The sequence below is a fragment of the Odocoileus virginianus genome, chromosome 8, assembly GCF_023699985.2.
Source record: "Odocoileus virginianus isolate 20LAN1187 ecotype Illinois chromosome 8, Ovbor_1.2, whole genome shotgun sequence".
Classification (NCBI taxonomy): Eukaryota; Metazoa; Chordata; class Mammalia; order Artiodactyla; family Cervidae; genus Odocoileus; species Odocoileus virginianus.
The window spans coordinates 75,396,220-75,413,774 of record NC_069681.1 but is presented as its reverse complement, the minus strand read 5'-3'; the positions used below and the strand labels follow the sequence as shown (position 1 = coordinate 75,413,774).

The 17,555-nt window shown below is 40.9% G+C and overlaps 1 protein-coding gene across 1 annotated transcript in view; it reads left to right on the top strand.

The window, feature by feature from the left end:
* The first annotated feature begins 381 nt into the window (after nt 1–381).
* Nucleotides 382–17,555, top strand: part of UBL3 (ubiquitin like 3) — a 49,475-nt gene continuing 32,301 nt past the window's right edge. Inside the window, exon 1 of the mRNA XM_020874301.2 lies at nt 382–1,484. Within this exon, the coding sequence (XP_020729960.1) occupies nt 1,443–1,484 (42 nt within the window). The 5' untranslated portion in view covers nt 382–1,442. The remainder of the gene's footprint in view (nt 1,485–17,555) is intronic.

Sequence of the window (17,555 nt, the reverse complement as noted above, 5' to 3'; positions counted from 1 at the left end):
GCGCTGTCGTTAAAATGAATGATTCTGCGTGGAGGTAAACCATGTTTTAAGTCTGCGAGTATATTGTGCATGAGGGAATTTCTCTGTGCAGAATCATTTCCCCCCCAGTAATTCGCAGGATCACAGCCCTCCTGGCAGCAGGTATCTCCCTACACTCCTGGGCAGTCGCCGGGCTAGAGCGAGCTTCCCTCTCCTAGTAACTGTTGCTAAGAGGGGCGTGGCCTCGGAGTCCGCTTGAACGCGTTTGGTGTCCCGCTCCCCACCCCCACCCCCACCGCGTAGACTACATTTCCCGTGATGCTCTAGGGTGGTCTCCGTAGTGACGCACTCGGTGTTCGCGGAAAGGGGGGTGGTGGGGAGAAAGAGGGCGGGGGCGGTGTTTGCGAGGAAGGTAGGAGGGAGGGGGCGGCGTGCTCTCTGCGGGCCCCCGACTCGCGCTCCAGCAGCTGCCGCCGCCGCCGCCATGTTGGTTTGAGGGGTGATGACAGGAGGCGGCTGCGGCGTCGGGGACTGAAAAGTGGAGGAGGAGGAGGCAGAGGGACGGAGCTCTGAGAGGAAACGGTTCCCGGGCTGAGGAGAGGAAGGACCCGGCCTCTTCCGGGGTCCGGCCGAAGTCGGCGTCGCAGGGAGCTCGCGAGGCCGGGGAGGGGAGCGGAAGGCGGAGACGGTGGGGGGGAGGCGCAGGCGGAGGAGGCGGGAGAGGAGCGCTGGGAAGCCGGAGACGATGCGCCCCGAGCCCCGCGGCTGCACGGAGGCGCCCGCGGCCTGAGCCCCGACGGGCCGTGGGGGTCTCACTCCTGGCGGGCCGAGCGCCCCGCGCTCCCCCCCACCCCCAACCCCCCGCTCGCCGCCCCGGGCTCTCCGGCCCGGGCTAGCGCTTCGGCTGCCAACGAGTTAAATGCCCTTGAGCGCGGGTTTCCGCGGCCCTGGCCGCGCGAGTTGAGAGCCGTTTGCCCGCACCGGTCGCCGGGGACACGTCCATGTGTAGCCACATAAGTTCTCTGTGTGCCGCGGCGCCCGGGTATCCTCCTCCCGCTTCATGAGGACTCGACTCGGGAGCGGCTGTGAATCACGGCGGGGCTGGGAAAGGAGGAAGGCGATTTAACCCCCTCCCACCCCGCTCCATGTCCGTGTGTCACTCGGCTCGGTCCACCTGGCGTGGCCGGTCCTGGCGCTGCTGCTGCCGCTGCTGCTGACTTCAGAGACCCGGGAGTTGCTCCGCTCCGGCCACAGCTCTGCCGGCGATTGTTCCTCTGCGCCCGGCCAGGCCGGCACTTCGGCTCGGAAAGAACTTACTGTTTTATTTTAAAAAATTATTTTTGGAGAGCACATCTCGAACTAATTAAGATCTTGAAGATTGATTTCTGTTAGCTCGAAGACTTTTTTTTTCTAATTTGTTGTCTTAAAAATTTTTCTTCTTCTTTGCGTAAACATCTGGGTATATGTCAAACGCCAAGATGTCCAGTAATGTCCCGGCGGATATGGTAAGTGAAGGATTAAGAGTTAACGACAGCCTTTGATTTAATTGTGGTTTCCAATCTCGTTTAATCAAAAAGGATGCAGGCGTAGGGTGAAGGTTTGCGGGGTGGGGGTGGGGAAGCCACGGTGCTGGGAGATTGTGGAAGAAGTTGGAGGGTCTGGTGTCGCTCTCGTTGAAAGCGCTGCTTTTAATACGGATCTTCTCACTTGGTTGCGTTTTCTAAATGGTTAAAGACAATGGAGAAGTTGGGAACATGTAGCAAGGTGCCTTGAAGTGGAGAAAAATCTCTTCCGCTTTGCTAGAAGCCTCTGAATACTTGTGTCTGAAAGCTTCTGAAAACGACAGAGCTGAGGCCGGGTGTCCCTGCTAGATACAGAGGTGGGCAGGAAATCGGGGATCTTGCCCTGTGACACTGGTCATGGATGCAGTAGGTGCAAGCCGGGTATTTCCAAGAAGTGGGGACGTCTTATCTCTTAGAAACTCGGCCAGGATTTGCTGTGAGCTTTTTCGAAACGTTTGGGAGAACAAGTACGGCGACAGAAATAGACGTTTTGGAATGTTCACAAATCCAGGCTGACTGTATTTTGGTACTTTTAATGAATATTCCAGGACTTTTAGTACCAAATACTTAGTAGTATGACATCACTGGGCTTTTAAAGGCTAATAAAACACATTATTGATTGAACCTTGATCCTGGAATGTTAAGAACTGGAAACCAAAGTACTCTTGTTTACTGACGCTTTTCTTTTTGTTCATGAAGAAGGTTAAGCTTATGAGACTGTTGATTAACAGGAACCGTGTAGGCTTACAGCGCTGGGAAGGTGGGTTTGTGTGAGGTGAAATTACTGTTTGCTGTTCTGGGGACAAACGTAATGCAATTAACAGGAAGGAGAATAATCTCCTTTATGAAAGAATTGAAGTTAACCTAGTTATGCTCTTATATACGAAGTTAACATTTGAGCATTTGTATATTTCAGTGAAAAAACAAAATTGAACTTTGCTGAGGATTAAATTTTAAAATGTCAGAGGTTTCAGTTAGAATGAACCCCATTTACGGGCTGTAAAATTAAATGGCTCTAAATGGCATATATTGACCTTGGTTTAAAGACATTTTGCTTGTGTTTGATTTCCCTTTCAGTGAGCTGTTTAAATGCAAAGGAACCACAATATTCCGTCTCCTGGGTGGCCACAGAGCAACCCAACTCTCTCCTTCCTGAGTCCTAAAACTCCAGCATTGTCCTTTTAGTTTTCCTTTCCCTTACACACCGGAGCATAGTCTCCTGCCGGCTTAAGGGTAGCCAGACTGGATTTCCTTCACCCTCTTGGTGAAGTCGCCTGGATAGGTCTCTGGATGGAGCAGGAAAACCCTCTTTACCGGATGGATACTCTGTGGGCTCATACCCTCCAGCAAAGACTCGCTCCCTGGCCAAAACCTCCATCTTATATCATCATGCACACTGTGCGGTATGATCACCTTACGTACTATGTGTCTGTCACAGAAGTTGTCGTGCAATAGATCTGTGAGATTAAAACAGTGCAACAACTTTCTTTATTTAGGCCCAGTGACAAGAAGGAGCTGAATGTGCGTAGCTTCACTCGCAAATTGGGGTGATTTGGAGAATACCGTTTCCAAGTCACAGAGGAGGTTTGGAAGCTAGTGTTCGGATCAGGGTGCCGGGAAGGGATGGCAAGGTTGTATTAATAGCTGTAGTTATCAAATACAAGTGTTTCTGTTCTGGACTGTATTTTAAGGCCTTGATGATTCTGTGGTGCTTTGAGATCCCTTGATTAAAGGTGATAGGCAAGGGCAAAGCAGTATTATGTAATAAACATATAATTCCTTGGTGATGCTGTTTCAGAGTGTGTCTAAGGTACAGCTCAGATTAGATGATTCTGAATAATTTTTATGTTTCATTTTCTAGCCATACAACTCGCTTGGAGGCCTTCAGTATTTTTTTCCAGCATTAAAACCTTTTAAACCGTCATTTGCTATTACTCATTTTGCATTTTTGTTTAAGTGTCTTCCTTTGATATGTACCTAGAATTACAGCTTTTTGAAATGTAACATGATAAATACTGGTTAGAGGTCGTGGACTCAATACTTCGTGTTTGTTCAAGTTTTCGTTATCAATAATTGACAATCTGCACTTACATTCTGACTTAAAGTGAGGAAAATGCCACCACTCTTGAAAAGCATCAGCCTTCTCAGCCCCACCTCTCCACAGTCTGATACTTCCCTTGAAGCATAACTCTAAATTGATTGGGATGCATATTCTTGCAAGTATGAACACATACATTTGCTAGATGCAGTAAGCATTTTAAGTTTCTCCTTGGTGACAGTGTGTGCTATTTAGAAACAAATGTTACGCTCTTTCACCTGTTAATGGTGCTTGTCAACTGTATAGGAAAATCCTATTTCGGAGAATAGGTGGGGCAGTGAAATTATAATAAACTCTGTCATGGTTTCAATAGAGATCATTCTTGATTTCTAATAATTGCTAAAGCAGTTGATGTTTTTGGTAAAGTCTCCTTATAACAATAATTGTGACTCACTTTTTAAAATCGATTCTTTTTTAGCATGACTTTTATTTTGTAAATATAACTAACATTTAAAATTTATTTTTAAACATTCAGTATATTTTTTTGTGTACCATAGGGGTCTCTTTTTCTTAGAATCCACATTTAGCAAGTCGGTCTTTTAGGGGAGGGTACGAATGGTAGGTACCCCTAGTGAATGGATTTGCTGTATTCTTTACAAAAAATAATTTGCAGTTAATACTTTTTCAGTTAACATTCTGTAAAGATGTTCTATAAATGGTATAAATGTATTTACTTAAAATGTTGACTTTTTCTTTGCTAAAGGTGATTGAGTTTGAATTGAGATTTACTGACATTTCAGTGTAATAACTAATTTGTGAGAAAAATCTGAAAATATCCTGAACCGAGTGTCATTAGAAAACATTGTATTTAAGTGATTCATTTTCCCCCTCAGCCCAAATCATAGCTCATGATGCGGCTGTATTCATTGTTTATACTTGTAACATGAATTATGTTAATGATTTAGGCTTTCTGAAAGAAAGTGTTTAGTCTATCAGTAATAAAGCCTAAGACTGGTTAGATAAGCTGGTAATTTCATTTCTGGATTTAGAAAGTTTTCAAGATGTAAAATAATATATTTATAAAATTATTATATAAAAATTGGAACTACTGTTTGGAACTATACTTTATGATATCTATAAAATTGAAAACCCTATGTAAGAGAGACATTGACAGTGTGAGAATAATGGCAAAGCAGTTTTGGTTATTTGAAGCATTCTAGGTGATAAAGAATCCTGTACCTTTTTAAGCTATGAATGTAAAATTGTAGCACATGTAACCATGTTTAGTCTGGGATTAAGTGAGCTAATGATAATTTGATTTTTTTCAGTGCTTAATAAGTATTTTTATTGTAATGTCCTATCTTTTTCCATTTGTGAAAGAAATATTGGAGCCCTCTAGTGGACAGGAAATTATTCAAATGGATTTCTTTTCAAAGTGAAGTTTTATCACTTTTGTAAGTTAAATGACAGATATAGAGTATACCAGGGGGAAAATATCATGCTCGAAAAAGGTATATCTCTTATGGTATATTTCTTTAAATTGTTTTACTTGAATGTGTCTTAAATTTGGTATCCTGAATTAGACATTTTTATTGAGAAAACAAATAGCGCATTATTTTCCTCCATTTTGAATGGCTTTTCCTTTCCAGCTCTGAATCCTACTCCAGCTCATGTCCCTCTCTTGTGAAACTGGCTTTTAGTCCATTCTAGTCACAGTGATCTTTCCTTCCTGTGAGCCATTTTCTGTCTATTTCATATTCTTACATGATGTCAAATTTACATGAACATATGTCTTGTATTTATTATAGCTACTGTAATTTCTAAAACATTTAAAAACTGTTGAGTGATTTTCTTGACTCATAAGGCGTTACTCTTTCTGTTATTTATGGGGAACATAAATATTGTCCCGTACTACTACTACTAATGGTGTTAAGCATGAAGTCTGTGATGTCTGATACTACTTTGAATATGAAAAATGTATTTTTAGTGTAGTTTGGAAGTTATTTTAAATTAGTGGATAAAATACTGATGGCTCTACTAGTTTTGATAACATGAAAGAGTAAATATGTTTTAGGAGACTGAACTTCAATAGGCTCTTTAAGAATTCCTCTCTTTCTGGAGGGGAAAATTGAAAGTGACTAGAATTCATGGTAACTGGAGACCCTGGGTAATAAATTATTCTGAATCAGTAAATTTTTTGGATACATGATCATTATTTTGGGGAATATCCCAGTCTATTTTGGATTTCTGTCCTGTTTGCTTACATGTAATATGCAACACATAATTTAACTTACTTTTGGTGACTTAAAGCTGTCAGTTGAATAATATTGATTCAGTTCAATGAAATTCATTGACTGTTTCTCTGTAATGTACTGTCATTATTCTATAAACTACAGCATCTTAGCTCAGCATCTGATACAGCTTTTGAAGCTTTGTGCCCCTTCACTACGAGTAATTGGCAAAGTGAGATGAGGCAAGTCATTTGCGATTTGAGAATAAAAATATTAGAACTTCTAGTTTATTTTGTGCTCCAAAAAGAAGGAGAAATTGAGCTTTTTTTTTTTTATTAATACATGGATTGGGTCTGAAAAACCTCCAGACTTCTCTAGGTTCACATTCTAATGAACATTTTCCTGAGGGACAGTATGAGAATTTTGTAATGTAGAGACAGCAAGACTATGAGTTTCTCATAGTTTTAGCAGTTTTTCTATGATAGTCTTTTATATAGGTACTTTAAAAATTATTTATGTTTGGCTGTGATGAGTCTTCGTTGCTGCTCAGGCTTTTCTCTAGTTGCAGTGAGCAGGGGCTTCTTGTTGGCTTTTCTAGTTGCAGAGCACGGGCCCCAGGGTTCATGGGCTTCAGTAATTGCGGCTTCCGGGCTCTAGAGCACAGGTTTAATAGTTGTGGCTCATGGGCTTAGTTACCTTGTGACATGTGGGTTCTTTCTGGACCAGGGATGAAACCAGCGTCTGCTGTGTTGGCAAGCAGATTCTTTACCACTGAGCCACCAGGGAAGCCCTAGCTACTTTTTAAGAGAATCTATGATACTTTGAATGGAAATGGGGAGCAGAGGTTCACTGTCAAAGTACCTCAGAGAGTTGGAGAACTCAAAACTGAACAACACATTTTTATTTTACTTAAGATGAATATCTTAGATGCTGATCAAAAAATAGTCATATTCAGTAACAGTGGTCTTAATGTTAAGAGTAATAGTATTTTTAGTGGTTGCATGATGAAAACAATGTTTAAGATAGTTAATTAAAACAATATTTTAATCTTTTAATTTTGTTTTAGTATGTTTTATAATTTGCATAAAATGTATGGTTTATAAATGAATATATTATATATATTGGCATTGTATGCTGAAGTATTTTATGGTTGGGATGTTCAGTCAAACTTTAGAAGCTGTAAGATGACTTCAGATTTCTAAGTATTTTGAGTTCTGTTTGATATAGTGTTCCTGTCTCCTGCCTTGTTGAGTATTTTTCTGTGGTCAGTATGCCTAACTGTCCCTTTCTGACTTCATAGTTGCTGATTCTAATTTGCTGTGGGTGTAGAAATCAGATTTTCAAAGTTTACTAGGACAAAGTGTTAAAAAGGAGTAAACGACGTCCAAGTGGGATTTTCAGGCATTCTTATTGGAAAGTGCATAGTCTTTTATTTCATGGACTTGGTCATGTCTGTTTTGGCTGTTAAGAGTTCTGTTTACTTGAGGGGCTTATTTCCTGACTGAATTTTGGAGAGATGTAGATTTTTGCAGGGATGAACTACATAGATAATTTTAAAAATAAAATTACACAAGTAGCTTTATTTTGAGCTCAGAGGGGAGAGATGCTAATATTTGTTGTGTCCTAACTGTTTACCAGGCAGATGCTTGGTATTTTGACAGGATAACATTTAGTTTCATCCTCTCAGTGACCCTGGAGAAATAGGTTGGTAAGTAAAAAAAGAGGCCGATGTTGCCCCCCTGGTGAAGAGCACCAGGAATACATCTGTAGTGGAACAAGTCAAATTTACTGACTTGCTGCAGCCACGCAGTCACAGAAGAGGGTATCGCAGAGGTTCTCAGTGGGGTTTGCCTCATGATGCTGATGAGGGAGCCGGGGGAGAGGAGACTAGCGCAGGGTAGAATGCTGCAGACACAGAGTGGAAGTGGGTTGGTAGTTGGATCTTTCAGCTATCTTTGTTTAGGAGGCAGGAAAAAGGAAGCGGGCTCGTCAGTCATTGTGGAGCTGTAGTGCGGCCCTGGGAGAGTTTATTACCTGTTGGTCTTCTGCCGGCCTTGTCTGTCTGTCACAGAGTGATTGTCAGCAGAGCTATTTTTACTTTCTCTCAGCCTAAGTTCAGAGAGGGTAAGGATCTTCTTTGGAATCACATAGTTAGGAAAATACAGAGCGCGGGTAGGAATTTGGGTTTCATGGCAATAGTGATACACCCTAAGCTTTTCCCCTGTGTACCTGAGCAGACAGTGCTAACCCCTCAGGCCCTCTGTTCAACAGAGTACCTGGATCTCCTCCCAACACCTTGCTTCAGGTATCTTTGCAAAATGCTGTGTAACCTATGGGTTGGAGTGATTATAATGCAGGTGGGTTTTCCCTGGTGACTCAGATGGTAAAGAGTCCACCTGCAATGCAGGAGACCCAGGTTCAGTCCCTGGTTTGGGAAGATCCTCTGGAGAAGGAAATGGCAACCCACTCCAGTGTTCTTGCCTGGAAAATTCCATGGACAGAGGAGCCTGGTGAGCTAAAGTCTGTGGGATCGAAAAGAGTAGGACACGACTCAGCAGCGAGTAACACGCTTTTCTTACTCACTGCTTAAATTCAAGGGAATTTTCTTTAAACTTGTTGGAGCTTTGAGTCCTCTTGTATATATATTATACAATAGAATTTTTTTCCTATAAACTTACACTTTGAATTCAAAGACTGCTGCTGCTGCTAAGTCACTTAAGTCGTGTCCGACTCTGTGTGACCCCATAGATGGAAGCCCACCAGGCTCCCCCATCCTTGGGATTCTCCAGGCAAGAACACTGGAGTGGTTGCATTATATATGTGACAGACACATAGGTTGATTTAGTGCTTTCAGGGTGTTTTGTTTTTGTCTTCCTACTAGTATCTGCTTATGTATGATGCAGATTCTCTGTTGATTGATTACAGTCTAGCAGCATTTTTTTTATGGTCTAAATAAAATATATACATGGGCAGTCTTCTACAACTAGGTTTTGAAAAGAAAATGTTCTTTCTATTGAGGAAAATTATCTTAGTTAGGCATTATATCGTATTTATGAACATAAATTAACATGGCAATTCATTATGTCTAGACAAAATGCTCTCTCAAGACAGATGTTTGCTTTTGTTTACTCTCATAAAATTAGTGTTTTTGCCATAGAAATGTTCCTGCTTTATTCATTTAGTCATATATCATTAACAACTATCCATACAAATAAGTATAGAACTATGTTATAATTTTGAACTGATTCTGAGTGATGTACAAAAATTGTTTCGCTATTCCATATTCATAAAGCATTTAAAAGTTATTAAAAACAATGTTGTAATGCCTGTCTTAGAGTATGTCTCTGTGCCTTGTCTGATTACTTTCTTAGGATAAAATTCTTAGGAATGTAGCGGCTGTAGTTTAGATAAATGTGCTAACAACTGGGGTGAGGTAGGGATACACATCTTACTAGTTTTGAAGCATCCTTGGTTTTCTGGATAAACCTAACTTTTTCATTATGAATTATCTTCTTAATATGCTACAATATAGTTCATTTACATTGTTTTCAGTTTTGTTCATGAAAAAGATTTGACTAGTGATTTTTAATTTCTTGTAAAGTCTTTGACACATTTAGCTATCAGGGTTATTCTGACTTCATAAAATGACCTGAGAAATGTTTATTTTCTGAGTTTGTGAAAATTGATTTTATTTCATCCATAAATGTTTGGAGGAGTTCACTGGTGAAGGAATTTGGAGTTTTCAGAGGGGGGGGATTATTGATTCTGTTTCTTCAATTCATGTAGGACTATACATGTTTTCTATTACTTTTTTGTCAATTTGACAAGTTTTGCTTTTCAAGGTGTTTATCTATTTTCTAAATTTTCCAATGTGGCTTAAGTTTTTTTTTTTTTATGATATCTCTTTATTATCTTTTTGATGTTTGTAGTATTTGTAATGAAATGTGCTTTTAAAATCTGATTGTTGGTAATTTGTGCTGCTTCTTGCTCTCTATTGACTTTCACAGAGTCAGTTTTCAGATTTCTTGTCTTGCAGGTCTTCTAGTAATAACTAGTTTTGTTTGCCTGGAAGTGTGTTTATTTACCTTCATCTTTAAAGGGTCTCTTCCTTTAGCACCTTTAATTATTTTATAATTTCTGGCTCCCACTGTTTTTATTAAGTCAACTTGTGGTCTTACTATTTTTCCTTTGAAGTTAATGTGTTTTCTGTTTAACTTCTGTTGAACTTAATGTGTTTAGGCTATTTTCAAGATTTTATCTTTGTCTTTGGTTTTTAGCAGTTTTACTATGTGCTTGTGCACAGATATTATTGTATTCTTTATGCGTGGAATTTGTAGAGCATTTTGAGTCTATGGCTTGCTATTTTTGTCATTTTGTGAATTTTCTAAGCTGGAATTCTTTTTTAAATTTATTTTTTATTGATATATAGTTGAATTAAAATGTGTTAATTACTGCTTTATAGCAGAGTGACTCAGTTATATTGATAAATGTATATGCATTCTTTTTCATATTTTCCATTATGCTTTATCACAGAATATTGAATGTAATTCCCTGTGCTATACAGTAGGAACTTGTTTGTCCTTCCTATATATACCACATGGCATCTGCTGATCTTTAACTCCTGATCCAAGCCTCTCCCACCCCTTTCCCCTTGACAACCACTAGTCTAGTCTCTATGTGCTTGATTCTGTTTCTGTTTCATAGATGGGTTCAATTTGTGGCATATCTTAGATTCCATATACTAATGGTATCAATACGGTATTTGTCTTTCTCTTTCTGACTTCCTTCACTTAGTGTGAAAATCTCTAGTTGCATCCATGTTGCTGCAAATGGCATTATTTTGTTCTTTTTTTGTATATATATATGTATATATATATATACATATATATGTATATATGTACCATATCTTCTTTATCCATTCATTTGTTGATGGACATTTCGGTTGTTTCCATGTCTTGGCTATTGTGAAAAGTGCTGCTGTGAACATTCTGTTCACTTCAGTTCCATTGCTCAGTCCTATCCGACTCTTTGCGACGCCATGGACTGCAGCACACCAGGCCTCCCTGCCCATCACCAACTCCTGGAGTTTACTCAAACTCATGTCCACTGAGTCGGTGATGCCATCCAGCCATCTCATCCTCTGTTGTTCCCTTTTCCTCCCACCTTCAATCTTTCCCAGCATCAGGGTCTTTTCAAATGAGTCAGTTCTTCACATCAGGTGGCCAAAGTCTCAGCTTCAGAATCAGTCCTCCCAATGAATATTCAGGACTGATTTCCGTTAGGATGGACCGACTGGATTGTATGGTAATTCTATTTTTAGCTTTTTGAGAGACTTCAATAGTGTTTTCCACAGTGACTATACCAGCTTAAACTCCCACCAGTTTACACTCCCACCCACAGTGTAGGAGGGTTCCTTTTTCTCCACACCCTCTCTGTAAGCTGGGGTTCTTCAAGTACCGTTTCTATTCAGTTCTTTCTTTCTGGGACTACAAATGCATGTGTGGTGGGTCATTTCAGTTTTCATTCTTTTTTCCCCCTCTGTGTATCTATTTGGATATTTTTGCTTCAAGTCTTCAAGTTCACTTATCTTCTCTGTCCAGTATCCAGTTATACCCAGTTATTAAGTTCTTAATTTCAGTTTTTGTATTTTCAGTCCTAAAACTTATACAGATTCAAATTCTCAGGTTTTACCTATTTTTCTTGAGTATGTAAATATTGTTGCAGTGTTTCTGTCTGATAACTGTGATACTATCCCCATCACCCATGAGTCCATTTCTGTTGTCTAGCTTTTGATCATTTGATCCTTTTTCCCAATATGCCTGGTAATGTTTTAATAACATTGTGATGAAACATTATAGTGGGTCTGAATGATGTTCTCTTTCTTCAGATAAAAAATATTAATATTCTCTGGCAGGTAGTTAGGTAAACATTGATCACTTTGATTCATTAGTGATTAATAAGAAATAAGCCTGAATTCAGGGTGATCAGGAAATTCAGATAGCCTTCTAACACATAGCTCTTCTGAGGTCTCATGTAAAAGTTTAAAGTGTTTACCAAGATTCTTCTTCTTTGGCAAGCCCTGAATTTTAAATATGATGAGGCTGATAAAAGCTCTGCTTAGCTTTTTTATCCTCTGCAACATCTTTTTGAGGAGCTTTTCTGCATTTCAGTCCCTGTTGTTTATGATTCAGCACATTCCTGGAGGGCAAACACTGAGCAGGATGTTGGGCTCCTTCTTTGCTGCTCCTGCTGCTGAGTCGCTTCAGTCGTGTCCGACTCTGTGTGACCCCATAGACGGCAGCCCACCAGGCTCCCCTGTCCCTGGGATTCTCAAGGCAAGAACACTGGGGTGGGTTGCCATTTCCTTCGCAGTTCCTTTTTATCTGGGATCCTCAATCCTGGCTCCTCTGGTGTAGCACAGAAGTCCAGTTTCTGCCTTCCCATCCCAGCGGGACTGCCACAAGCTCCCGGCTCCTGTTCTGCCTGGCCTGGATGCCCTGTACTGGCAACTGGCAGATGCCTCAAGGGGAAAACAGGGGCCATCCGTGTGTGTCCCTTCTCTTGGCATGTGATGTCCTGGCTCTCTCGGTGGTTTTCTGTGTGCCTTCAGATAGCTCAGTTTGTTTGTTTGGTATCTTATGTCACTTTCGTAGCTGCTTTCAGTGAGGACTTTGGTCTGATATTGCTCTTCCTCATGGCTTGACCTAATTGCCCTTTGTGTGGGTTAGTCCCCCTGCCTCCATTTTGGCTCTAAGATTACCAAGTTTTTTTTTCCCTGTCTCTCTTCTATTCTGATAGTAGCTATGAGTAGCTAAAATTAATTCAGTACTTAACTGTGTTACTTACCATGGTACCATCAGCCAGGCAGTGGCTTAAGTCAGACATCTAGGAGTCATCTCTGATCTCTCCCTTTCCCTCATGCCCCAAATTCAATCCATCTCAAACTGCATCTGGAATCCATCAACTCCTTCTCTTCTCCATGCCACCACCGCATTGCAAGTACCATTGCTCTTTCCTGGACACAGCATTAGTCTTGGAGCTAATTATTCTGCTTCTGTTTACGTTCCCCTGTGATGCATTTTCCAAAAATAGCTTAAGTGATTTTTGTGAGATATAAATTGGATCATCTTTCCTTCTGGAAAAAAAAAAAAAAAAACAACGGAAAGCTTCAGCAGCTTTCCATTGAGGAATAAATTCCCATAAAATAAAATCACAGATCCTTAAAGTGGCCCTTCAGAGTCCTGCATCATCTGGCTCTTGCCTGTCTCTATAATCTTACCTCCTTTGACTTCTGTGCTCCAGTTATCCTGGGTCCTCTCAGACAGGTCACAGTCTCTTTCCCACACCTAGGCTGAGCCTGAAATCCTCCTCAGTGTCCTTCTGTACCCTACATCTGTGGGCAGCGCTGTCTTGCTTCCTGTCCTCAGAGGTACTCTTCCTGCTCACATCTAAAATTGAATTCCCTCCTCTCGATTTCTGACTCAGAACCGCATAGGCTCCCTCTGTAGCACTTGTCACTCCTGGTAATTCATTAGTTTGTCTTTAGATCTGTTTTAATTGTCGACAATTCTGTTAGGGTAGGTATATCTCTTTCATTGGCCACTGTGGCCAGTAAGTATGATGCCTTTTATATAGTAGGTTTTTCATAAGTATTTGTGGGCTTAAGAAGTAATTATATTGTAGGCACTGTGCTAAGCTAATGACTTGAAACAGACTTAATCCTCAAAAAAAAAAAAAACCACAAAACCTCTCAGAACAAGCTTACCAGGTAGGTAGGTGCTCGTGTTAGCTGCATTTTACTGATGAGGAAGGTGAGAATTACTGATATTTTGTCACTTTCCCGAAGCCAGCCAGCTAGGTGGGCCCGTTTTGTGTTGTTGGATATTTTTGCATTTCTAACTTTTCACCATTTTAATGTTTTATCATCTTCATTGTATCTCAAAGCTAATGACTGTGATTATACTTATATTCTGCTATTTCAACTTTAGCTTCTTGCATTTGCTTAACATTTTAAAATAACCAAAATTTCAGAAAGGAAATTAGAAATTTGTAATGGAAGCTGAAGAAGTAGTAATAAGATTTAAATACTTGAAGTGGTGGATTTGCAGTGTAGCTACCAAGTATTATGAGTGATTTTTCAAGCCATAAAATCTCTCTCATTATTTTGTGATGAAATAGAAAGCCTGTGTTACTATTAAATGCATATATTTGATATATATAAAAACATATATTTGAAGAAAATGGTGTTTGAGCCTTGCGTACTTAAAGGACTGTTACATAGATTTTTTACCTTTAGCACTCAATATAATCGATATAATTTCTATGTTAGCTATCACTTTACTTCCATACTTACTTGTCTATGGGTAATAATCCTGCTCTGTTTATTTCTTTTTGTTATTTAGTTAATCAGTATGTATTTGTTGAGCATGTGCTTATGCCAGGCACATTTTTAGGCTCTGGTGTACAGCAGTGAGTGAGGGAGATAGACATTAAACACAATAAATAAGTGAAATACGTAGTATGTGAGGTGGTGGTATTTTTTTCTCCAGGGAAGAATAAGGGAGAGGGTTTGGAGAGTGTTGAGGGAGAGTTGCTGTGTTGCCCAGTTTTACATAGGGTTATCAGGGGAGACCGTTGGGAAGGGGTCTGAGGGAATTGCGGGCCATCCAGTGTCTTGGGGGATCACATACCAGGCAGAAGGATATGTCCTTGTTTGATTTCTTTGTTCCTTTTCAGTTCCTCTCACTGTCAGTCCTTCCCTTAAATTTTGTGTTTCTCATATTTTTTGTTCCCTGCCCTTCTGTGTCATCTGTGTGATCAGTATCTTCCTCACTAATTGTGCAGCAAACATTTGTCGCCTGCCGGTGTGCCAGATAGACCCTTTCGGTAGTCGGAGCCAGTTTTCTCTGATGTCAGCACACACACACAGTGTCTTTTGAATGAATTTCCTGTTCTTTATCTCCACTGCCTTCAGCCATGTTTTCATCCAGATATCTTCCCCCTTTATCCCCCCTCTTCTGTTTATCTGCCTTTCACCCTTTCCCCAGGTTTGTCTTTTGAAAACACAGATCTCATTACAGAGATCTCTTTGTTTAACTCTTCTACTTAATTATGGTTGGCCAGTCCACGCCCAGCTCTTTAGGTGGTGGCATTAAAGCTCTTGGCATCTGGGCTCCGATCCAGCCTCATCTGCTACAGTTGCCCGCTGTGTGTGCCCTGTGGGGGACACACAGAACTCTCTGCTGGCCCACAGACCCTCAGTCAACGTTCCTGCTTCTCTCATCCTTGCTTAGCCTGCCCTTTCTGCTTTGGGGCACCTTCCCCCCTCCCTTCTTGCTTTATTTGCACTGAAGACTTGTGCTTCGTGGCAGTGTTAATTCCTTGGTAATGCCTTAACTACTTGGTCAGGCACTTGGTCATTCTAAGTATAGCACATGCTAGGAGGTCCAAACCAAAGGGACAGTGGAGGCACAGCTGTTGCCCTGGGAAGGACCAAGGGGAAAAAGAGTGGCAGCACGGACTTCTCCTTCCAGGGCTGCCAGCAAGTTGAAGCACCAAGTCCAGAGGGACAGAGCTAACACACTTGCTGTTCAGGTTTCAGCATCTCTGGTTCCAGTGAGCCCGGAATTGCCAGGTAGTGATGAGTCTCAGCGTTACCTGTTGTACCATCATAGCAGCCAGGGAACAAGGTCCGGTCCACAGGAAACTAAGGTGAAAGGATTGCAGTTCCAGCTGATTAGTCTGGAATTCCAAGAGCTGAGCTTGTCAATCAGTCCTTCTCTCATCCACGCTATTACCTCTACTCAGGCTATGGTTTTTCCAGTGGTCATGTATGGATGTGAGAGTTGGACTGTGAAGAAAGCTGAGCGCCGAGAAATTGATGCTTTTGAACTGTGGTGTTGGAGAAGACTCTTGAGAGTCCCTTGGACTGCAAGGAGATCCAACCAGTCCCTCCTAAAGGAGATCAGTCCTGGGTGTTCATTGGAAGGACTGATGCTGAAGCTGAAACTCCAATACTTTGGCCACCTCATGCGAAGAGTTGACTCATTGGAAAAGACCCTGATGCTGGGAGGGATTGGTGGTAGGAGGAGAAGGGGATGACAGAGGATGAGATGGCTGGATGGCATCACCAACTCAGTGGGCATGAGTTTGAGTAAACTCCGGGAATTTGTGATGGACAGGGAGGCCTGGCGTGCTGCTATTCCTGGGGTCGCAAAGAGTCGGACATGACTGAGCGACTGAACTGAACTGAACTGAGCACTTGTCAATATTTTTGTTTGTCCACTAGACAGACTGTGTACTCTCTGAGGGCAGAGAGAAGCTTTATCTTCCTCATCTCTCTATACCCCTGTTCCTATAATAGCACTGCGCCTGTTGTATAGAGAATGCCAGGTGAATGTTGAGCTAGCGCTGCAGCTTTGTCCAGTAGAACATTCTGCAGTGATCGTAGTATTCTGTATTTGTGCTGTGCTGTAGAGTAGCCACTGGCTGCACGTGGCTGTTGAGCACTTAGAACGGAATTTTACATTTTATTTAATGAATTTAAATATGAATAGTTACAGGCGGTATTGGACAGTGTGGTTATATAGTTTACATAACTATTTCTCTCACTGGACCAAAGAGCTCTCTAAATTTTTTTTGGCTTGTATTTCAGATGGTCCCAAACTGCTCAGCTTTTGGTTTTACTTTTTGTAATTTTTGTTCTCTCACTGTCAGCAATTTTTGCTACTGTCATTGTGTACACTGTCATCACCTTTCTTTTAACTTTTTGGATTTTAGTCTACATGACATAGAAAGACATGTAATCAAGCTAATGGAGTTCTTTTAGAAAGAACAAATGATATAGGGGCCTGGAAGTCATCTTTGACCTTTCCTAATGTGAAATAAGAATTAAGGAAGAATGTGGAATAGCCCTCAGAAAGAAAAGAGAAGGCTAGGGATTTCCCTGCTGGCCCAGTGGTTAAGACTCTGAGCTCCCAATGCAGGGGGCCCAGGTTCAATCCCTGGTCAGGGAACTAGATCCCACATGCTGCAACTAAGACCTGGTGCAGCCAAATAAATGAATAAAAAAAAAAAGAAAAGAGAAGGCTAAAGATATAAATTAATGTGGGCGTTAAATTGAAGAAAAAATACCTAAATGACATTACATGAATTCACTAAGAGATGAGAGAGCAGCCCAAAAGTATATAGTGCCTCTAGTTAGAGGTAGCATAATTTTTTAAATGAGAAAAGGAATGAAGTTATGGTGAAAAAATATTTTTTAAAGTTTGACTCTCAGGAAAGCCATCCAAGGAAAAACCCAAGCAGAGTAGCAGTGGACAACAGCAGAGATTGCAGGGGTGATTGGATGAGGACCAGTTAAAGTCCGTTTTGTGTAATTTGGTGAAGGTTGCATGGATTTTAACTCATTGTCAGATATTTTACTGTAGTCAAAGCATTGTTTTCATTATAATTCATAGTTTTCTTCCATATTGAAGTGTTAGACATAGAAGAATTCAGCATGTCCACTTTTTTTTTTTAAGTCACTGCAGTTTTTCAGTTTCTGTGTCCATATCTACCTTTTCTCAACCTACTCTGTCAAAATATTTTGCTTTGCTATTATATATAATCTGGACAAGCATTAATAATACTTGCTTTCTGCTCTGAAGTTGATCCTTTTTAATCCTGCCCAGGTGAGTCTCTCTGTTACCTGGTGGGAGGGTTGTTGGTTCAGTAGCAGCCACTGAGTTTGTGCTTTGATGCAGG